We start from the raw sequence: 22,788 nt of genomic DNA on the forward strand, positions 1-22,788 counted from the left end.
CCTTGTGCTTTGTTTGTCCGATCGCCTGACCCTTGCTTGTTTTACGACTACGTCTTTGGAACTACCCTTTACTACACACCGCTTCTGCTTCTGTGCCGACTCCGGTTCGTGACAACCAATTTTAAGTTTAAGGGGGCAATTAGTTTTTCACATGGGTGATAGGTGTTGGATAACTTTTTTTGCTTTAATTTAAAAAATAAAAATTAAACTGTACTGTGTTTATTCAGGTTGCCTTTGTTTTATGTTGTATTTCATTTGAAGATCTAAAACTATTTAGTATGAGATATACAGAAAAACAGAAGAAATCACGATGGGGACAAATACTTTTTCACAGCACTATGTCTTTTTTAATAAATGACTCTCGTCAACTCTCTACTTTCTATGGAGCTTTAAATTTTTTAAAAATGTTAATAAAGAAAATAAAAATAACCCAAATAAACTGTGAGCTATATGAATGGTGGGAGTGAAAAAGGACCAAATAGAATATATTACTTTACATATTTAAACAAGAAATAAACAAGATAAATATACATCACTGGACAATATGATGCGGAAAATAATTTGAAAATAATTTGCGGAAAAACACTGATCTGTGTGTGTGTGTGTGTGTGTGTGTGTGCGCGTGTGTGTGCATGATGTCGCCACAAGTCCATGATTTATATATTAAATCTGAGCAGCTCTTCTTTCAGCTGCATTTCCCACAATTCCCTAATCCAGCACCAGCTCAGGATTCTGGGAAATCATAAACCGGTGCACACGATTTGACAGTTCAGGTCCGATGCGCCTCTCTTTAGCTCCGCCTCTCACAGTGAGGTCAGCCAATAATCCACACTGCTCTTCTTCTGACTCTGTTTTCTCATAGGCCTGATTGGACAGAGAGAGAGAGAGACAGAGAGAGGGAAATAGATAAAGAGACAGTGAGAGAGAGACAGAAAGAGAGACAGAGACAGAGAGAGAGACAGAGAGAGGGAAATAGATAAAGAGACAGTGAGAGAGAGACAGAGAGAGAGAGAGAGAGAGAGACAGAGAGAGAGACAGAGACAGAAAGAGAGACAGAGACAGAGAGAGAGAGAGAGACAGAAAGAGAGACAGAGACAGAGAGAGAGACAGAGACAGAGAGAGAGAGAGAGAGAGACAGAAAGAGAGACAGAGACAGAGAGAGAGACAGAGAGAGGGAAATAAATAAAGAGACAGTGAGAGAGAGAGAGAGAGAGAGAGAGAGAGAGAGAGAGAGACAGAAAGAGAGACAGAGAGAGAGACAGAGAGAGAAAGAGAGACAGAGACAGAGAGAGAGACAGAGACAGAGAGAGAGACAGAGACAGAGAGAGAGACAGAGACAGAAAGAGAGACAGAGACAGAAAGAGAGACAGACAGAGAGAGGGAAATAAATAAAGAGACAGTGAGAGAGAGAGAGAGAGAGACAGAGACAGAAAGAGAGACAGAGACAGAGAGAGAGACAGAGAGAGGGAAATAGATAAAGAGACAGAGAGAGAGAGAGAGAGAGAGAGACAGAGAGAGAAAGAGAGAGAGAGAGAGCAGATTATTCAACATGAACACTACGCAGTACAAAGATCTAGGAAGAAGAATGAGTAAAGTTCAGTAGTGGTTTATTTCACTATGTAGGCCACTGTGGGCGTGTCCCAAGTCACACACTCTATTCACTATATAAATGTCGAGAGCCTATCACAGTTGACGTATACTATAGACTACTATAGTGAATGTTTAGAATAAATCTGTAATACGCAGTCTACAAGAAGGTCTTGAACTGGACCTATGTATGCCAATCATCAACGAGAGAACAGAATGATGTAGTGATGACTGTGTAGCATCTTTAAACACAGTCAAATCTACAAACAGGATTATATCTGAACATCAGCATTATATCTGAACATCAGGGTTATATCTGAACCTCAGGCTTGTATCTGAACATCAGACATGTATCTGAACATCAGACTTGTATCTGAACATCAGACATGTATCTGAACATCAGACATGTATCTGAACATCAGGATTGTATCTGAACATTTTTTTATCATTGGTCACAGAGGCAATTAATACATCAAAGGAGTTTTAAATGTTTGGAGTTTGTGAATGAGAACTTCATTAAGATTAACATTTGTTGAACGATTGATACAGTATATATGGTTGGGTTCTGCCCCACCTGCCCCTATGAACGAGCCGCCACTGGAAGCATGTAAAAACACAGAGGACTCTGAAAGGTAGTGGCCTCTGGGTGGAGGGGCCACAGGCTGAGGAATCTGGGAAGATCCAGACTTTGGAAGACAGACTCTGGGAGGAAGGCTCTGGGAGAACCCGTGGTAATTACTCTCTGTATAACTCTGGGTAGGTGGTGGACCCTAGAATAACGTTACCTGCAGGAGGAGTTGGGGGGAGGGGTAAGCAGTGGTCACAGCTGCTGCCATGGCGACACTGACACGGTTGAGCTGCTGTATTTGTCTTGTCCACACCTGAGCGAGGCCCCGCCCACTACGCTCAACACGCACTCCCCCTGTCCACAAACCATTCACACAGAAACCCAGATCGGGATTGTCCTGCAGTGTTCTGAACACACACACAAACACACACACACACACACACACACTAAAATCAAATGGAGATCAGGCAACATGGTAAAGAATAGAGAACTCTGTGTGTGTGTGTGTGTGTGTGTGAGAGAGAGAGAGAGAGAAAGAGAGAGAGAGAGAGAGAGAGAGATACTGACCTAAAGGGGCGTTTAGATAAGGCCTTGGTAACAGCACACACATGATCCGTGACTTCCTGCCAGCCAAACAGGAAGTGGACTGTCACATTCTTGCACAGCTGCAGGTACACCAGCACCTTAACAACATGGAAACACACAAACTATGACATCACACAAAACATCATCCTATCATTTATCCTTAATGTTTAAGGGTGACGGTCTCAACTGAACTGGAGAGACAGGAAGTTATTAGCTTAACTTAGCTTATTAGTTAATTATCTGATTCGTCAAACTTCTAGATGGTTAACTAGCTAGAACAAAGCAAGCACACAAAATAGTTGGTGTGTTATCTATCTAGTTTATAACTAGCTGGCTTAGCGAGTAGCATGTTAACAAGCTAATTTGCTAAATAGCCACATAGCTAATAAGATGATTTTCTTGCCTAGCATGCTAACTACGTGGTTTGCTAATTAGCCGCTGAATAACATGCAATCACTATACATTGTATATTTTCCTGGTTTGCTTCTTAGCTTCCTAGCATGCTAATTTGCATCCTAACTCAAACGGTAACTACATAAGTTGTTAGCTACTAAATAACTGTTTTGCTAACGTGCAAATTATTGTACAGTGAATGTTCTAAATGTTATGGAGTCAACACTATGACATCATCAGAGGTAAAGGTCAAGTGTTAAGTGACAGCAGGAAGTGACCTCTGACCTGCTCGATGTCGATGTTCTGGAGTCCGAGGTGAGAGCGAGGACACACCTCGTCTTCATCATCGTCAACGTCATACGAGCCGCCGCTACATACACACATACGGCCTTGTATAACTGTCCATCACAGGACCCCATAAGTGAAGTGTGTGTGTGTGTGTGTGTGTGTGTGTGTATGTATGTGTGTGTACCGTTGGCAGTTCTGTCTCCCGGTCACCAACAGTGAAACAACTGCCCCTGTGTTTCTGTTCAGATAATCACAGAGGGGCTGAAACAGAGAATTCGCCTCCTCACAACCACCAATCAGAGTCTGAGATGGACAACAGGAAACACATCACACCCGTACACAGCTGCTTTATATCTTTCCCTGCAGCATGGATATATATCAGACAGGCCACACCCACAAGAAACAAAGACGGGAAGTGGACGAGGGAAAGTGTTCATAACATAAACGAGACACAGCCCATGTGTAAGTGATGTGGAGTTTTCACCTGTTTGATGGACATCATCATGTCCTTGAACTCCAACTGAGTGACCACCATCAGCACCTGATCTTCCTGAACCACCCTACAGTCTTCATCCTCAGTCTACACACACACACACACACACACACACACGAGTCAGTGTGTGTGAGGCAGTGAGAATTTACTGATTTACAATGAAAGGTTTTGTAGTGCAGTATGAACGCATTTGTACTAAGCGACTCTTACTGGAGGAGGTCAGGAACTGCTTGCTGACAGTGGCAATCACGGAGCATGAGACGTTTAGGTGAGATCTGATGATTTGTAGTGTGATGGTGTTTTGTGACCAGGTTTCAGTGCTAACGTAGAGCCTTATCATCAGGACTGAATAAAGAAATGGAGCGTGACGAGCTTCATTCTGCAGAACAGTTCCCGTTTCCTTCCTGCATAGTTCCATATAATCTGAGACTGATCATAAACGGACTTACAAATGGGTTGTTTAACAAAATAATTCTTATAATTAGAGATAGACAAAAATCCACCAGTTGCATTGCGGAGCGGCTGAGAAGGGTCCGCTGTCATTATACAGCACGAGAGCGGCCTCTAGAGGCGAAATAAAAATTAATCACTGACTAATTCTGTTGTTTTATTTGAAGTGTTTTTTATTTTGGACATCTCTATTTTTTTTATTTGTTATTTGGAGTGTTACTTTTTGGTTCAGTTTGGATATTCATATTTTATTTACTTTAATATTTATTAATAGTTTATATTTATTTGATTTAAAAACGTACAGGTGCAGTCAGTATTGTTTATATCTGTAAAGTTCAGCAATATTTTAATTCGAGTGTTATGTTTCATTCGGTATCAGGTTTATGATGGGTTATCAGCAGGTAGGTACCGCCCAACTTATTTATCTGTATCAGTAATATTCATTATATCTCTCGACCTGTAGTTATAACTGATGAGGTGGTGGAGTTTTTTTGCTAAAAAGAGAAATATTTATTGTTTATTCTAGGAGACTTGGGTGTAAACACTCTCAGTCTCACTTTCTGTTTTCTCAGTAATGACAGGCTGTGCCTGTCAGAGAGAGACACAGAGAAAGAGAGAGTGAGACAGAGAGAGAGTGAGACAGAGAGAGAGAGAGAGAGAGAGGGGCAGGTGAGGGAACAACTGCACAGCTATAATGTAATGAAAACAGGAAGGAACTCGTCTCTCAGATGTTTCACGACATTAAATCTAACAATAAACCGTTAAAACGTGCGACGTGTCGTTCATTAATAAATTAAATACTGTAAGTGTTGGCCAATCACACCGTCTGGAGCGTTATTCCTTATATAACCAGAACACTTCGGCAGTGTTAAATGTAATGTAGGAACGATTAAATTGTTAATAATCATTGCTAAAGTGTGTTGCGGTGTGTTAGTGTGTGTTGCTGTATGTTAGTGTGTTAGTGTGTGTTGTGGTGTGTTAGTGTGTGTTGCGGTGTGTTAGTGTGTGTTGCGGTGTGTTAGTGTGTGTTGTAGTGTGTTAGTGTGTGTTGCAGTGTGTGCTGTAGTGTGTTAGTGTGTGTTGCGGTGTGTTAGTGTGTGTGGCGGTGTGTGTTGCTGTGTGTTAGTGTGTGTTGCGGTGCGTGGCAGTGTCTTAGTGTGTGTTGCTGTGTGTTAGTGTGTGTTGCTGTGTGTTGCGGTGTGTTAGTGTGTGTTGCGGTGTGTTAGTGTGTGTCGCAGTGTGTTAGTGCGTGTCGCAGTGTGTTAGTGTGTGTTGTAGTGTGTTAGTGTGTGTTGCAGTGTGTGTTGCGGTGTGTTGCGGTGTGTTAGTGTGTGTGGCGGTGTGTGGCAGTGTCTTAGTGTGTGTTGCTGTGTGTTAGTGTGTGTTGCGGTGTGTTAGTGTGTGTCGCGGTGTGTTAGTGTGTGTTGCGGTGTGTTAGTGTGTGTCGCGGTGTGTTAGTGCGTGTCGCAGTGTGTTAGTGCGTGTCGCAGTGTGTTAGTGCGTGTCGCAGTGTGTTAGTGTGTGTTGCAGTGTGTGCTGTAGTGTGTTAGTGTGTGTTGCAGTGTGTTAGTGTGTGTGGTGGTGTGTTAGTGTGTGTTGCGGTGTGTTAGTGTGTGTGGTGGTGTGTGGCAGTGTCTTAGTGTGTGTTGCTGTGTGTTAGTGTGTGTTGCTGTGTGTTAGTGTGTGTTGCTGTGTGTTAGTGTGTGTTGCGGTGTGTTAGTGTGTGTGGTGGTGTGTGGCAGTGTCTTAGTGTGTGTTGCTGTGTGTTAGTGTGTGTTGCTGTGTGTTAGTGTGTGTTGCGGTGTGTTAGTGTGTGTTGCGGTGCGTGGCGGTGTGTTAGTGTGTGTTGCGGTGTGTTAGTGTGTGTCGGTGTGTGTCGCTGTGTGTTAGTGCGTGTCGCAGTGTGTTAGTGTGTGTCGCAGTGTGTTAGTGAGTGTCGCAGTGTGTTGTGTCGCAGTGTGTTAGTGCGTGTCGCAGTGTGTTAGTGTGTGTCGCAGTGTGTTAGTGCGTGTCGCAGTGTGTTAGTGTGTTAGTGCGTGTCGCAGTGTGTTAGTGCGTGTCGCAGTGTGTTAGTGCGTGTCGCAGTGTGTTAGTGCGTGTCGCAGTGTGTTAGTGCGTGTTAGTGTGTGTCGCTGTGTGTTAGTGTGTGTCGCAGTGTATTAGTGTGTGTCGCAGTGTGTTAGTGTGTGTCGCAGTGTGTTAGTGCGTGTTAGTGCGTGTCGCTGTGTGTTAGTGCGTGTTAGTGTGTGTCGCAGTGTATTAGTGTGTGTCGCAGTGTGTTAGTGCGTGTCGCAGTGTGTTAGTGCGTGTTAGTGCGTGTCGCAGTGTGTTCTCGTCTCTCAGATGTTTCACGACATTAAATCTAACAATAAACCGTTAAAACGTGCGACGTGTCGTTCATTAATAAATTAAATACTGTAAGTGTTGGCCAATCACACCGTCTGGAGCGTTATTCCTTATATAACCAGAACACTTCGGCAGTGTTAAATGTAATGTAGGAACGATTAAATTGTTAATAATCATTGCTAAAGTGTGTTGCGGTGTGTTAGTGTGTGTTGCTGTATGTTAGTGTGTTAGTGTGTGTTGTGGTGTGTTAGTGTGTGTTGCGGTGTGTTAGTGTGTGTTGCGGTGTGTTAGTGTGTGTTGTAGTGTGTTAGTGTGTGTTGCAGTGTGTGCTGTAGTGTGTTAGTGTGTGTTGCGGTGTGTTAGTGTGTGTTGCGGTGTGTTAGTGTGTGTTGCGGTGTGTTAGTGTGTGTGGCGGTGTGTGTTGCTGTGTGTTAGTGTGTGTTGCGGTGCGTGGCAGTGTCTTAGTGTGTGTTGCTGTGTCTTAGTGTGTGTTGCTGTGTGTTAGTGTGTGTTGCTGTGTGTTAGTGTGTGTTGCGGTGTGTTAGTGTGTGTTGCGGTGCGTGGCGGTGTGTTAGTGTGTGTTGCGGTGTGTTAGTGTGTGTCGGTGTGTGTCGCTGTGTGTTAGTGCGTGTCGCAGTGTGTTAGTGTGTGTCGCAGTGTGTTAGTGCGTGTCGCAGTGTGTTGTGTCGCAGTGTGTTAGTGCGTGTCGCAGTGTGTTAGTGTGTGTCGCAGTGTGTTAGTGCGTGTCGCAGTGTGTTAGTGTGTTAGTGCGTGTCGCAGTGTGTTAGTGCGTGTTAGTGTGTGTCGCAGTGTGTTAGTGTGTGTCGCAGTGTGTTAGTGCGTGTCGCAGTGTGTTAGTGCGTGTTAGTGTGTGTCGCTGTGTGTTAGTGTGTGTCGCAGTGTATTAGTGTGTGTCGCAGTGTGTTAGTGTGTGTCGCAGTGTGTTAGTGCGTGTCGCTGTGTGTTAGTGCGTGTCGCTGTGTGTTAGTGTGTGTCGCTGTGTGTTAGTGTGTGTCGCAGTGTATTAGTGTGTGTCGCTGTGTGTTAGTGCGTGTCGCAGTGTGTTAGTGCGTGTTAGTGTGTGTCGCAGTGTATTAGTGTGTGTCGCAGTGTGTTAGTGTGTGTCGCAGTGTGTTAGTGCGTGTTAGTGCGTGTCGCTGTGTGTTAGTGCGTGTCGCAGTGTGTTAGTGCGTGTCGCAGTGTGTTAGTGCGTGTTAGTGCGTGTCGCTGTGTGTTAGTGCGTGTCGCTGTGTGTTAGTGCGTGTCGCAGTGTGTTAGTGCGTGTTAGTGTGTGTCGCAGTGTGTTAGTGCGTGTCGCAGTGTGTTAGTGCGTGTCGCAGTGTGTTAGTGCGTGTTAGTGCGTGTCGCTGTGTGTTAGTGCGTGTCGCAGTGTGTTAGTGCGTGTCGCAGTGTGTTAGTGCGTGTCGCAGTGTGTTAGTGCGTGTTAGTGCGTGTCGCAGTGTGTTAGTGTGTGTTAGTGCGTGTCGCTGTGTGTTAGTGCGTGTCGCTGTGTGTTAGTGCGTGTCGCAGTGTGTTAGTGCGTGTCGCAGTGTGTTAGTGCGTGTTAGTGTGTGTCGCAGTGTGTTAGTGCGTGTTAGTGTGTGTCGCAGTGTGTTAGTGCGTGTCGCAGTGTGTTAGTGCGTGTTAGTGTGTGTTGCTGTGTGTTGCGGTGTGTTAGTGTGTGTTGCGGTGTGTTAGTGCGTGTCGCAGTGTGTTAGTGCGTGTCGCAGTGTGTTAGTGTGTGTTAGTGCATGTCGCAGTGTGTTAGTGCGTGTCGCAGTGTGTTAGTGCGTGTTAGTGTGTGTCGCAGTGTGTTAGTGTGTGTCGCAGTGTATTAGTGTGTGTCGCAGTGTGTTAGTGTGTGTCGCAGTGTGTTAGTGCGTGTCGCAGTGTGTTAGTGCGTGTTAGTGCGTGTCGCTGTGTGTTAGTGCGTGTCGCAGTGTGTTAGTGCGTGTTAGTGTGTGTCGCTGTGTGTTAGTGTGTGTCGCAGTGTATTAGTGTGTGTCGCAGTGTGTTAGTGTGTGTCGCAGTGTGTTAGTGCGTGTCGCAGTGTGTTAGTGCGTGTTAGTGCGTGTCGCAGTGTGTTAGTGCGTGTCGCAGTGTGTTAGTGCGTGTCGCAGTGTGTTAGTGCGTGTCGCAGTGTGTTAGTGCGTGTCGCAGTGTGTTAGTGCGTGTTAGTGTGTGTCGCAGTGTGTTAGTGCGTGTTAGTGTGTGTCGCAGTGTGTTAGTGCGTGTTAGTGTGTGTCGCAGTGTGTTAGTGCGTGTCGCAGTGTGTTAGTGCGTGTTAGTGTGTGTTGCTGTGTGTTGCGGTGTGTTAGTGTGTGTTGCGGTGTGTTAGTGCGTGTCGCAGTGTGTTAGTGCGTGTCGCAGTGTGTTAGTGTGTGTTAGTGCGTGTCGCAGTGTGTTAGTGTGTTAGTGCGTGTCGCAGTGTGTTAGTGTGTGTTAGTGCGTGTCGCAGTGTGTTAGTGCGTGTCGCAGTGTGTTAGTGCGTGTCGCAGTGTGTTAGTGCGTGTCGCAGTGTGTTAGTGCGTGTTAGTGTGTGTCGCAGTGTGTTAGTGTGTGTCGCAGTGTGTTAGTGTGTGTTGCGGTGTGTTAGTGTGTGTCGCAGTGTGTTAGTGTGTGTCGCAGTGTGTTAGTGCGTGTCGCAGTGTGTTAGTGCGTGTTAGTGTGTGTCGCTGTGTGTTAGTGTGTGTCGCAGTGTATTAGTGTGTGTCGCAGTGTGTTAGTGCGTGTCGCAGTGTGTTAGTGCGTGTTAGTGTGTGTCGCAGTGTGTTAGTGCGTGTCGCAGTGTGTTAGTGCGTGTCGCAGTGTGTTAGTGCGTGTTAGTGCGTGTCGCTGTGTGTTAGTGCGTGTCGCAGTGTGTTAGTGCGTGTTAGTGCGTGTCGCTGTGTGTTAGTGCGTGTCGCAGTGTGTTAGTGCGTGTTAGTGTGTGTCGCTGTGTGTTAGTGTGTGTCGCAGTGTATTAGTGTGTGTCGCAGTGTGTTAGTGTGTGTCGCAGTGTGTTAATGCGTGTTAGTGCGTGTCGCTGTGTGTTAGTGCGTGTCGCAGTGTGTTAGTGCGTGTCGCAGTGTGTTAGTGCGTGTTAGTGTGTGTCGCAGTGTGTTAGTGCGTGTCGCAGTGTGTTAGTGCGTGTCGCAGTGTGTTAGTGCGTGTTAGTGCGTGTCGCTGTGTGTTAGTGCGTGTCGCAGTGTGTTAGTGCGTGTTAGTGCGTGTCGCTGTGTGTTAGTGCGTGTCGCAGTGTGTTAGTGCGTGTCGCAGTGTGTTAGTGCGTGTTAGTGTGTGTCGCAGTGTGTTAGTGCGTGTTAGTGTGTGTCGCAGTGTGTTAGTGCGTGTCGCAGTGTGTTAGTGCGTGTTAGTGTGTGTTGCTGTGTGTTGCGGTGTGTTAGTGTGTGTTGCGGTGTGTTAGTGCGTGTCGCAGTGTGTTAGTGCGTGTCGCAGTGTGTTAGTGTGTGTTAGTGCGTGTCGCAGTGTGTTAGTGCGTGTCGCAGTGTGTTAGTGCGTGTCGCAGTGTGTTAGTGTGTGTTGCGGTGTGTTAGTGCGTGTCGCAGTGTGTTAGTGTGTGTTAGTGCGTGTCGCAGTGTGTTAGTGTGTGTTAGTGCGTGTCGCAGTGTGTTAGTGCGTGTCGCAGTGTGTTAGTGCGTGTCGCAGTGTGTTAGTGTGTTAGTGCGTGTCGCAGTGTGTTAGTGTGTGTTAGTGCGTGTCGCAGTGTGTTAGTGCGTGTCGCAGTGTGTTAGTGCATGTCGCAGTGTGTTAGTGCGTGTCGCAGTGTGTTAGTGCATGTCGCAGTGTGTTAGTGCGTGTTAGTGTGTGTTGCTGTGTGTTGCGGTGTGTTAGTGTGTGTTGCGGTGTGTTAGTGTGTGTTGCGGTGTGTTAGTGCGTGTCGCGGTGTGTTAGTGCGTGTCGCAGTGTGTTAGTGCGTGTCGCAGTGTGTTAGTGTGTGTTAGTGCGTGTCGCAGTGTGTTAGTGCGTGTCGCAGTGTGTTAGTGCGTGTCGCAGTGTGTTAGTGCGTGTCGCAGTGTGTTAGTGCGTGTTAGTGTGTGTCGCTGTGTGTTAGTGTGTGTCGCAGTGTATTAGTGTGTGTCGCAGTGTGTTAGTGTGTGTTGCGGTGTGTTAGTGTGTGTCGCAGTGTGTTAGTGTGTGTCGCAGTGTGTTAGTGCGTGTTAGTGCGTGTCGCTGTGTGTTAGTGCGTGTCGCAGTGTGTTAGTGCGTGTTAGTGTGTGTCGCTGTGTGTTAGTGTGTGTCGCAGTGTATTAGTGTGTGTCGCAGTGTGTTAGTGTGTGTCGCAGTGTGTTAGTGCGTGTTAGTGCGTGTCGCTGTGTGTTAGTGCGTGTCGCAGTGTGTTAGTGCGTGTTAGTGTGTGTCGCTGTGTGTTAGTGTGTGTCGCAGTGTATTAGTGTGTGTCGCAGTGTGTTAGTGTGTGTCGCAGTGTGTTAATGCGTGTTAGTGCGTGTCGCTGTGTGTTAGTGCGTGTCGCAGTGTGTTAGTGCGTGTCGCAGTGTGTTAGTGCGTGTTAGTGTGTGTCGCAGTGTGTTAGTGCGTGTCGCAGTGTGTTAGTGCGTGTCGCAGTGTGTTAGTGCGTGTTAGTGCGTGTCGCTGTGTGTTAGTGCGTGTCGCAGTGTGTTAGTGCGTGTTAGTGCGTGTCGCTGTGTGTTAGTGCGTGTCGCAGTGTGTTAGTGCGTGTCGCAGTGTGTTAGTGCGTGTTAGTGTGTGTCGCAGTGTGTTAGTGCGTGTTAGTGCGTGTCGCAGTGTGTTAGTGCGTGTTAGTGTGTGTTGCTGTGTGTTGCGGTGTGTTAGTGTGTGTTGCGGTGTGTTAGTGCGTGTCGCAGTGTGTTAGTGCGTGTCGCAGTGTGTTAGTGCGTGTCGCAGTGTGTTAGTGTGTGTTAGTGCGTGTCGCAGTGTGTTAGTGCGTGTCGCAGTGTGTTAGTGCGTGTCGCAGTGTGTTAGTGTGTGTTGCGGTGTGTTAGTGCGTGTCGCAGTGTGTTAGTGTGTGTTAGTGCGTGTCGCAGTGTGTTAGTGCGTGTCGCAGTGTGTTAGTGCGTGTCGCAGTGTGTTAGTGTGTTAGTGCGTGTCGCAGTGTGTTAGTGTGTGTTAGTGCGTGTCGCAGTGTGTTAGTGCGTGTCGCAGTGTGTTAGTGCATGTCGCAGTGTGTTAGTGCGTGTTAGTGTGTGTTGCTGTGTGTTGCGGTGTGTTAGTGTGTGTTGCGGTGTGTTAGTGTGTGTTGCGGTGTGTTAGTGCGTGTCGCAGTGTGTTAGTGTGTGTTAGTGCGTGTCGCAGTGTGTTAGTGCGTGTCGCAGTGTGTTAGTGCGTGTCGCAGTGTGTTAGTGTGTGTTAGTGCGTGTCGCAGTGTGTTAGTGCGTGTCGCAGTGTGTTAGTGCGTGTCGCAGTGTGTTAGTGTGTGTTAGTGCGTGTCGCAGTGTGTTAGTGTGTGTTAGTGCGTGTCGCAGTGTGTTAGTGTGTGTTAGTGCGTGTCGCAGTGTGTTAGTGTGTGTTAGTGCGTGTCGCAGTGTGTTAGTGCGTGTCGCAGTGTGTTAGTGCGTGTCGCTGTGTGTTAGTGCGTGTCGCAGTGTGTTAGTGCGTGTCGCAGTGTGTTAGTGTGTGTTAGTGCGTGTCGCAGTGTGTTAGTGAGTGTCGCAGTGTGTTAGTGCGTGTCGCAGTGTGTTAGTGTGTTAGTGCGTGTCGCAGTGTGTTAGTGTGTGTTAGTGCGTGTCGCAGTGTGTTAGTGCGTGTCGCAGTGTGTTAGTGCATGTCGCAGTGTGTTAGTGCGTGTTAGTGTGTGTTGCTGTGTGTTGCGGTGTGTTAGTGTGTGTTGCGGTGTGTTAGTGTGTGTCGCAGTGTGTTAGTGCGTGTTAGTGTGTGTCGCTGTGTGTTAGTGTGTGTCGCAGTGTATTAGTGTGTGTCGCAGTGTGTTAGTGTGTGTCGCAGTGTGTTAGTGCGTGTTAGTGCGTGTCGCTGTGTGTTAGTGCGTGTCGCAGTGTGTTAGTGCGTGTCGCAGTGTGTTAGTGCGTGTTAGTGTGTGTCGCAGTGTGTTAGTGCGTGTTAGTGTGTGTCGCAGTGTGTTAGTGCGTGTCGCAGTGTGTTAGTGCGTGTTAGTGTGTGTTGCTGTGTGTTGCGGTGTGTTAGTGTGTGTTGCGGTGTGTTAGTGCGTGTCGCAGTGTGTTAGTGCGTGTCGCAGTGTGTTAGTGTGTGTTAGTGCGTGTCGCAGTGTGTTAGTGCGTGTCGCAGTGTGTTAGTGCGTGTCGCAGTGTGTTAGTGTGTGTTGCGGTGTGTTAGTGCGTGTCGCAGTGTGTTAGTGTGTGTTAGTGCGTGTCGCAGTGTGTTAGTGCGTGTCGCAGTGTGTTAGTGCGTGTCGCAGTGTGTTAGTGTGTTAGTGCGTGTCGCAGTGTGTTAGTGTGTGTTAGTGCGTGTCGCAGTGTGTTAGTGCGTGTCGCAGTGTGTTAGTGCATGTCGCAGTGTGTTAGTGCGTGTCGCAGTGTGTTAGTGCATGTCGCAGTGTGTTAGTGCGTGTTAGTGTGTGTTGCTGTGTGTTGCGGTGTGTTAGTGTGTGTTGCGGTGTGTTAGTGTGTGTTGCGGTGTGTTAGTGCGTGTCGCGGTGTGTTAGTGCGTGTCGCAGTGTGTTAGTGCGTGTCGCAGTGTGTTAGTGTGTGTTAGTGCGTGTCGCAGTGTGTTAGTGCGTGTCGCAGTGTGTTAGTGCGTGTCGCAGTGTGTTAGTGCGTGTCGCAGTGTGTTAGTGCGTGTTAGTGTGTGTCGCTGTGTGTTAGTGTGTGTCGCAGTGTATTAGTGTGTGTCGCAGTGTGTTAGTGTGTGTTGCGGTGTGTTAGTGTGTGTCGCAGTGTGTTAGTGCGTGTCGCTGTGTGTTAGTGCGTGTCGCAGTGTGTTAGTGCGTGTTAGTGTGTGTCGCTGTGTGTTAGTGTGTGTCGCAGTGTATTAGTGTGTGTCGCAGTGTGTTAGTGTGTGTCGCAGTGTGTTAGTGCGTGTTAGTGCGTGTCGCAGTGTGTTAGTGCGTGTCGCAGTGTGTTAGTGCGTGTCGCAGTGTGTTAGTGCGTGTTAGTGTGTGTCGCAGTGTGTTAGTGCGTGTCGCAGTGTGTTAGTGCGTGTCGCAGTGTGTTAGTGTGTGTCGCAGTGTGTTAGTGCGTGTTAGTGTGTGTCGCAGTGTGTTAGTGCGTGTCGCTGTGTGTTAGTGTGTGTCGCAGTGTGTTAGTGCGTGTCGCAGTGTGTTAGTGCGTGTCGCAGTGTGTTAGTGCGTGTTAGTGCGTGTCGCAGTGTGTTAGTGCGTGTCGCAGTGTGTTAGTGCGTGTTAGTGTGTGTCGCAGTGTGTTAGTGCGTGTTAGTGCGTGTCGCAGTGTGTTAGTGCGTGTTAGTGTGTGTTGCTGTGTGTTGCGGTGTGTTAGTGTGTGTTGCGGTGTGTTAGTGCGTGTCGCAGTGTGTTAGTGCGTGTCGCAGTGTGTTAGTGTGTGTTAGTGCGTGTCGCAGTGTGTTAGTGCGTGTCGCAGTGTGTTAGTGCGTGTCGCAGTGTGTTAGTGTGTGTTGCGGTGTGTTAGTGCGTGTCGCAGTGTGTTAGTGTGTGTTAGTGCGTGTCGCAGTGTGTTAGTGCGTGTCGCAGTGTGTTAGTGCGTGTCGCAGTGTGTTAGTGTGTTAGTGCGTGTCGCAGTGTGTTAGTGTGTGTTAGTGCGTGTACTGTAGTAGTGTTACACAGACAGGTAGTTTTCTGCTCCAGCTGACGGAGTGTGTGAGGTCGTGCTCCTCTACTCGGTTCCTCTGCTCCAAACCAGCCAGTGTACTCAACAACACATCACACCCAGAGTCCTGCAGCAACACTACACACACACACACACACACACACACACACACATACACACACACACACACATTCCTGTGTGTAAATCTCACCATGATCCATTATGACTTGTGTCATTTTGTGCACTTTGTTCATTTTATTGCACTATTCATAACCACGGGACACTCTTTATACTCAGCTGATGATGGGAGCAAAAGGGGCGGAGCCATCAGCCGCCTGTCAGAAACCACAGACTTTAGGGCCAACCATTTCATGTCAAATGTTTAGTCTTAGAGACCGACATCGTCTGGTTTCACTGAGTGCACAGTCCCCTCTGAAAGTATTGGAACACAAGGACAGTTCATGTGTGTGTGCTGTACACCAAAGACATGAGACGATAGATCAGAATTTCAGCTTTAATTTCCTGGTGTTTACATCTCGAGGTGTTAAAGAACTTGAAACATGGAACCTTTTGTATCAGACCACTCGATTTTTAGGTGAGCAAAAGTATAGGAACAGATCAATCGTGAAGTAAATGAAAGTAAATAACACTTAATATTTGGTTGTATATCCTTTACTTGTAATAACTGCATCAATCCTGCGACTTACTGCGACTTCTTCTGTGAAGCTTCTCCAGGTTTCTCCTGCAGCTTCTTTCAGTAGTTGTGTGTTTCGGGGGGTTTCTCCCTTCAGTCTCCTCTTCAGGAGGTGAGGTGCTGATCAGTTGGGTGAAGGTCTGGTGATGGACTTGTCCAGTCTAAAACCTTACACTTTCTCCACTGATGAAGTCCTATGTTAAATGGTAAAATGGTAAATGGCGCACTTATATAGCTCTTTTATCCAAAGCACTTTACACTGTGTCTCATTCACCCATTCACACACACGCACGCACACACACGCACACACACACACACACACACCAATGGTAGCAGAGCTGCCATGCAAGGCGCTAACTTGATATCAGGAGCAACTTGGGGTTCAGTGTCTTGCCCAAGAACACTTCGGCATGTGGATTGATGTGGGCTGGGAATCGAACCACCAACCCTTCGATTAGTGGACAACCCGCTCTACCACCTTATTATGACTGCGAAGTAGTAGAACAGAATCTAGTCAGGGTAGGCTTGAGTAAACAAATACGTTTTAAGCCTAGACTTAAACACTGAGACTGTGTCTGAGTCCCGAACACTAATAGGAAGACTGTTCCATAACTGTGGGGCCCTATAAGAGAAAGCTCTCCCCCCTGCTGTAGCCTTCACTATTCGAGGTGCCGTCAGATAGCCTGCATCTTTGGTCTAAGTAGGCGTGGCGGATCATATAAAACCAAAAGGTCGCTTAGATATTGTGGCGCGAGACCATTTAGTGCTGTATAGGTCTATAAAAGTATTTTATGTTTAGTATGATGAAGTTCCTCCTGATTAATTATGTTCTGGATCATGAGCAGATCCTTTCTTTCTCCACACGTTGGACTTTCCATCACTTTGGTAGAGGTTCATCTCGGTTCCAGAACTTTTGTGGATCATCTCTGTCTTTCTTTGTGAATTCCAGTCTGGTTTTCTGATTCTTACTGCTGATGAGTGGTCTGCATCTCGTGGTATGTCCTCTACATTTCTGCTCTCGAAGTCTTCTTCCACCGGTGGATGGTGAGGCCTTCACCCTGCCCTGTGGAGGTTGTTGGTGATGTCACTGACTGTTGTTTTTGTGTTTTTCTTCACAGCTCTCACAATGTTTCTGTCATCAGCTGATGTTGTTTTCCTTGGCTGAACCGTTCAGTGTCTGTTCCTCAGTACACCAGTGGGTTCTTTCTTTTTCAGGACATTCCAGATTGCTGTATTGGTTATACACAATGCTTCTGCAATATCTCTGATAGATTTTCCCTTTTTTCTCAGCTTCAAAGCGGCTCATTTTTCTCCTATAGACAGCTCTCTGATCTTCATGTTGGTTTATCCTTTTTATCAACAAATGCAGTCTTCACAGGTGAAACGGAAATCTTAAACCAAGAGCAGATGTTCAGATCTATTTTTTGTTTAAACAATCAATCTAACAGAACACACCTGGGTAACAAGAAATACCTGTCAGTCACGTTCCAATATTTTTGCTCACCTACAAATTAGTTGGTCTGATACAGAAAGTGCTGTGTTCTATGTTGTTTAACACGTCTACATATAAATACAATAAAGTGTGTGTGAATTCTGTAACAGAGTGTGTGATAGCTTGTCACGTTACATGTCCTAAAACCGTAGAATTCTCAAATCTGGGAGAAAATCCGACTGTAGAAACTCATCTCGCCCATAAAGTGAGTATATACTTTATTTAATATCATCATTCATGTTAACATTACTGACATACAGTTCATCAACTCCACCCACCAACACAGGACACATAATGGGTGTATAAATAAACTGTAGGTCTGTGTTACTGTGTAAGTATTGGCACCCCTCTACCTGGTAGATCTTAATGGGACCACCACTGTGCAGAGGTGCTGTGGGGTGGGGGTGTGTGTGTGTGTGTGTGTGTGTGTGTGTGTGTGTGTGTGTGACCAGTTACACAGTGGTGCGGACAACATCTGCTCATTATTTTACGATGAGTGATAGGGAAGGTGCCAATACTTCAGATCTGGCCCTGTTCATGATGATGATGATGATGATGATGATGATGAAGGATACCTGGGTGGATGCTGACAGTGACGGTCTTTAAATACTCCTCAGGTTTGAGTCTTTTTACTCTCTCAGCTGCCTCCTTCTTCCTCTTCTGCTCCTGTCTCTTCTCCTCCTTCTGTCTCTCTCTCTCCTCCTTCTGTCTCTCTCTCTGTCTCTCTCTCTCCTCCTTCTGTCTCTCTCTCTGTCTCTCTCTCTCCTCCTTCTGTCTCTCTCTCTCCTCTCCCCGTCTGTCCTTGTCCGCACTCCTCTCCTCTCTGCTCTCCCCCCGGTTTCCTCTCCTCCTTCCCCCGGGACTTGGGTACTGGACAGCGGGCTCCGGTGGAGGCTCTACCCGGCTCTCCGGCTCCGCGACAGTACCGGGCTCCTGCTCCGCCTCCGAGTCGGAAATCTCCCAGGTCTGAGCTCTCTTTAACTCCGACATGGTGTGATTAGTTACCGCGGATCCTACCGCTGCATGATCAGTGTGTTTACCTGCGCAGTACACACCTGTACTCCTCACTGCGCATGCGTAATAAGAAGCGCCACTACATAAATGACGGGTCTTTATAAAGGACAAAGCTCAGCTGTAATCCCGCTGCGTGTCTTTATTCTTCTTCTTCTTTTTTTTTTTTTTTTTTACATTAAACTGAAGGTAAATATCACCCCCTACTGGACTGGAGTGACTAATTCCTCTCTCAAATTCCTGTTTCTCTTAAATGGGAAATAATTGAAACAGTGCTGTGCTAATATTTTGTGACTTTATAGGCTTGAATAAGACACACTTTTTTTCTTACAGTAATGCACACTCAGAAATGGCGCTAAACTAAACCGTACCATTCCTTCTCGGGGGGGATCCTCAGTCGTTTACCTAGAAAGTGGTCATTATGGTCCAATTGTGTACCTTAAATCATTGTTACAGGTGGACTTTATCCAGGTTTCCTTGTGATAAATATATTTTAAAAGGTACAAAATATAAGGGTACCACCCCAGCGAGGAGGAACAGTGCAGTTTAGTACTCGATTGTTGTGTGTGTGTGTGTGTGTGTGTGTGAGTGTGAGTGTGTATGTAGTGTTGATCTTTACTCAGCTTAGTATTAATACTTCCTTTTCTTCTGCTTCATTCTGTTCTGTTACTTAATCCGATATCCAGGTCATTTCAAAACACCCTATACAACAACATACTCAAAACTCATCATAATAAAGAAGGCACATAGTAACAGAAGATTTTTTCCCCTTTGACTGCAATGGTTCTCATATTTTAGACATTTTATATTAATTATGGTTGGGATTTAAAAAATGCAACAAAAAATAAAAAGAAATTAACATCTCCATCTAGATATCCCTATTTTCCTATATTATAAATAAATCAGTTCAACATAACTGAACAAATATTGTTAAATCTTTGCCCACTTTAACAGGAAGTGTGTGTGTGTGTGTGTGTGTGTGTGTGTGTGTGTGTGTGTGTGTGTGTGTGTGTGTGTGAGAGAGAGAGAGAGAGAGAGAGAGAGAGAGAGAGAGAGAGAGAGAGACTGTAAGAATCAGTATCAAAAGGAAATAAAACAATAAATAAAACATGTAGTTGCGCAGATGCCGGGTGAACAGCAGGGGGCAGTAAACACACACAACCATACAACCACCTAGAGAGCGCGAAGAAGAAACCGGTTCGGAATAAACCAATCACACGCTGCTTTACCGGTGACGTCACATGATTGCGGAAGTGATGGATGTAAACGGTGGTAAGATGCCCGTTTTTATCACATTTAACTTAAAATATAAAAGGTTTAAATCTCTCAGACTGGAGAGGACATTCTCTCAGGGCTGTGTTAGCATGGAATTAAATGATGATTAGTGATAAAAATTGCCGTTTTTTAATAAACTTTACCTCTATCAGACGTGTAACAGTTACATCTGATCACTACTGCACAATTATTTGTCTTTATTTTATTCCTTTTTGTAAAAAAAAAATTGTCTTTGTTTGTCAAAATACGTAAAGTTGCTTTCGCAAATCTATATAAATAAAAAAATTAAAAAATAAATAACTCGATGAGGTTTAGCGACATTGCGCATGCGTATTAGGGCTGCCCGGTATGACTGTTGTATTGTTAAGAGCATATACAATATAACTATAAACAAAAACACTGATCATATTAAACAGGTTTATAACATAATCAGACAGATTAAAATGCTAATTTGTAAAAGTGTTTTAGTTTTGATGTAATAACTGACAGAGGAGGCACAACTGCATCTCATAACTGTAACCATGACACCTTCAAACCAGTCCTCTCACCAAACTGACAAGATGGCCGCCACATCACTGATCTTCTTCTTCTTCTTCTTCTTCCTCTTATTATTATTATTAAATACAGAACAGCTGTGAGGCATAGATCAGCACAGTAATGCTTAAAGTAAAACATTAAACAGTAATGTACAACGGTAAAGTGTATGAGAGTTGGCCACCGTGTGTGTGTGTGTGTGTGTGTGTGTGTGTGTGTGTGTGTGTGTGTGTGTGTGTGTGTGTGTGTGTATGTATTAATATACATAAATAATTTGTCTACTGCATACACCAAACCTGCAGCAGATGAAAAGTTGTCCAGTTCCTCAGGAACACAGAGAGGTATCACGGGGAGTCAGGTGGAGATGTGTTGCTGTCTGGGATTGTATTAGTCATCTCTCTCTCTCTCTCTCTCTCTCTCTCTCTCTCAGACAGGGGCAATCTGGAGAAGGTGCGCCATGTGGTGTTGGTTCTGTCGGGTAAAGGGGGAGTGGGGAAGAGCACCATCACTACAGAGTTAGCGCTCGCTCTGTTACACGCAGGGATGAAGGTAAACACACACCGAGCGGTATGCAAGGAAGAGGAAGTTTGATATTGAGATAAGTCCGAATTGTGTGTGTGTGTGTGTGTGTGCACGCAGGTGGGGGTGTTGGACGTGGACCTGTGTGGGCCGAGTATCCCCCACATGCTGGGTGTGAGTAAACACGAGGTCCATCAGTGTGACGCGGGCTGGGTCCCCGTGTGTGTGGAGCGTCTGTCCCTCATGTCCATCGCCTTCCTGCTGGACGACCCTGATGACGCCATCATCTGGAGAGGACCCAAAAAGACCGGTCTGACCTCTGACCTTTCACCTCATTACCATGTGCCATGTGTCTTATCTCTCTCAGATCTGTGATGTGAGTTTCTTTCCTCCTCTCTCACTGGTGGATGTCTGTTTGTCTCTCAGCTCTGATTGGTCAGTTTGTGAGTGACGTGGCGTGGGGGGAGCTGGATGTATTGCTGGTGGACACGCCCCCCGGCACATCCGATGAGCACCTGGCTGTCCTGGAGAACCTGAAAAAACACAGAGTGGATGGAGCTGTACTGGTGACCACACCACAGGTACACACACGCACATCTCACCACACCACAGGTACACACACACACACACACACACACACACACACACACACACACACACACACACCACACTACAGGTACGCACACGCACACACACAGACGCACATGCACGCACACACATCTCACCACACCACAGGTACACACACACGCACACACACACACCACAGGTACACACACGCACACACACCACACCACAGGTACACACACGCACACACACCACACCACAGGTACACACACGCACACACACCACACCACAGGTACACACACGCACACACACCACACCACAGGTACACACACGCACACACACCACACCACAGGTACACACACGCACACACACCACACCACAGGTACACACACGCGCACACACACCACACCACAGGTACACACACGCACACACACCACACCACAGGTACACACACACACCACACCACAGGTACACACACGCACACACACCACACCACAGGTACACACACGCACACACACCACACCACAGGTACACACACGCACACGCACACACACCACACCACAGGTACACACACGCACACACACACACACACGCACATCTCACCACACCACAGGTACACACGCACACACACACACCACACCACAGGTACACACACGCACACACACACACACCACACCACAGGTACACACACGCACACACACACACACCACACCACAGGTACACACACGCGCACACACACCACACCACAGGTACACACACGCGCACACACACACACCACAGGTACACACACACACACACACCACACCACAGGTACACACACGCACACGCACACACACCACACCACAGGTACACACACGCACACACACACACACCACACCACAGGTACACACACACACACACACACACACACACACGCACATCTCACCACACCACAGGTACACACACACACACACACACACGCACATCTCACCACACCACAGGTACACACGCACACACACACACCACACCACAGGTACACACACGCACACACACACACACCACACCACAGGTACACACACGCGCACACACACCACACCACAGGTACACACACGCGCACACACACACACCACAGGTACACACACACACACACACCACACCACAGGTACACACACACACACACACACACACACACACACACACACCACACCACAGGTACACACACGCACATCTCACCACACCACAGGTACACACACACACACACACACACACACACACACATCTCACCACACCACAGGTACGTACACACACACACACACACACACACATCTCACCACACCACAGGTACATACACACACACACACACACACATACACATCTCACCACACCACAGGTACACACACACACATACACACACACACACACACACCACACTACAGGTACGCACACGCACACATGCACATCTCACCACACCACAGGTACACACACACACACACACACACACCACACCACAGGTACACACATGCACACACGCACATCTCACCACACCACAGGTACACACACACACACACACACACACGCGCACACACACACACATCTCACCACACCACAGGTACACACACGCACACACACACACATCTCACCACACCACAGGTACACACACGCACACACACACACATCTCACCACACCACAGGTACACACACGCACACACGCACATCTCACCACACCACAGGTACACACACACACACACACACACACACACCACACCACAGGTACACACACACCACACCACAGGTACACACATGCACACACGCACATCTCACCACACCACAGGTACACACACACACACGCACACACACACACATCTCACCACACCACAGGTACATTCATACACACACAAACAGAACCGTACTGGTCACCATACTACAGGTGTACACACACACATGCATGCATATAACGATATACTAAAACTATGTGTAATACGTGTGTGTGTGTGTGTGTGTGTGTGTGAGAGGCGGTATCTACTGGAGACGTGCGGCGTGAGATTACTTTCTGTAAGAAGACGGGCGTGAAGATTTTGGGCATAGTGGAGAACATGAGTGGCTTCGTGTGTCCTCACTGCACTGTAAGACACACACACACACACACACACACACACACACACACACACAGGCCTGCCAACATTAATTGGACCTGTAATAAAGATAGAAATCCAAAGACACTGTTTCCCTATCACACCTGATCCACTCATTACACGTGTGTGTGTGTGTGTGTGTGTGTGTGTGTGTGTGTGTGTGTGTGTGTCTGTGTGTAGGAGTGCACCAGTATCTTCTCTA

The 22,788-nt window shown here is 47.0% G+C and overlaps 2 protein-coding genes across 5 annotated transcripts in view; one reads left to right on the forward strand and one right to left on the reverse strand.

Moving 5' to 3' along the window:
• Window positions 1-321: 321 nt before the first annotated feature.
• Window positions 322-17,740, reverse strand: LOC108271937 (crossover junction endonuclease EME1). Of its 4 annotated transcripts, XM_053684832.1 has the most exons (9): window positions 17,148-17,286; window positions 15,094-15,274; window positions 14,406-14,524; window positions 3,906-4,001; window positions 3,606-3,724; window positions 3,419-3,503; window positions 2,723-2,838; window positions 2,373-2,562; window positions 322-864 (listed from the first exon to the last, which is right to left on the reverse strand). In XM_053684832.1, coding segments are annotated over exons 2-9 (882 nt in total). In that variant the 5' UTR covers window positions 15,095-15,274; window positions 17,148-17,286; the 3' UTR covers window positions 322-708. The 4 variants fall into 4 exon arrangements, 3 of the variants coding, with proteins under 3 accessions (XP_053540807.1, XP_017335444.1, XP_053540805.1); XM_017479955.3 differs by lacking the exon at window positions 15,094-15,274 and having other exon boundaries at window positions 17,148-17,740; XM_053684830.1 differs by lacking the exon at window positions 15,094-15,274 and having other exon boundaries at window positions 14,400-14,524; window positions 17,148-17,740.
• Window positions 17,741-18,754: 1,014 nt separating this feature from the next.
• The window catches only part of nubp2 (nucleotide binding protein 2 (MinD homolog, E. coli)), a 4,572-nt gene continuing 538 nt past the window's right edge, over window positions 18,755-22,788 (forward strand). The window contains exons 1-6 of the mRNA XM_017480129.2: window positions 18,755-18,855; window positions 19,823-19,941; window positions 20,032-20,221; window positions 20,338-20,492; window positions 22,467-22,577; window positions 22,767-22,788. The exon at window positions 22,767-22,788 is cut by the window's right edge and continues 48 nt beyond it. Of these exons, the coding sequence (XP_017335618.1) occupies window positions 18,825-18,855; window positions 19,823-19,941; window positions 20,032-20,221; window positions 20,338-20,492; window positions 22,467-22,577; window positions 22,767-22,788 (628 nt within the window). The 5' untranslated portion in view covers window positions 18,755-18,824. The remainder of the gene's footprint in view (window positions 18,856-19,822; window positions 19,942-20,031; window positions 20,222-20,337; window positions 20,493-22,466; window positions 22,578-22,766) is intronic.

The sequence above is a fragment of the Ictalurus punctatus genome, chromosome 1 (assembly GCF_001660625.3).
Source record: "Ictalurus punctatus breed USDA103 chromosome 1, Coco_2.0, whole genome shotgun sequence".
Classification (NCBI taxonomy): domain Eukaryota; kingdom Metazoa; phylum Chordata; class Actinopteri; order Siluriformes; family Ictaluridae; genus Ictalurus; species Ictalurus punctatus.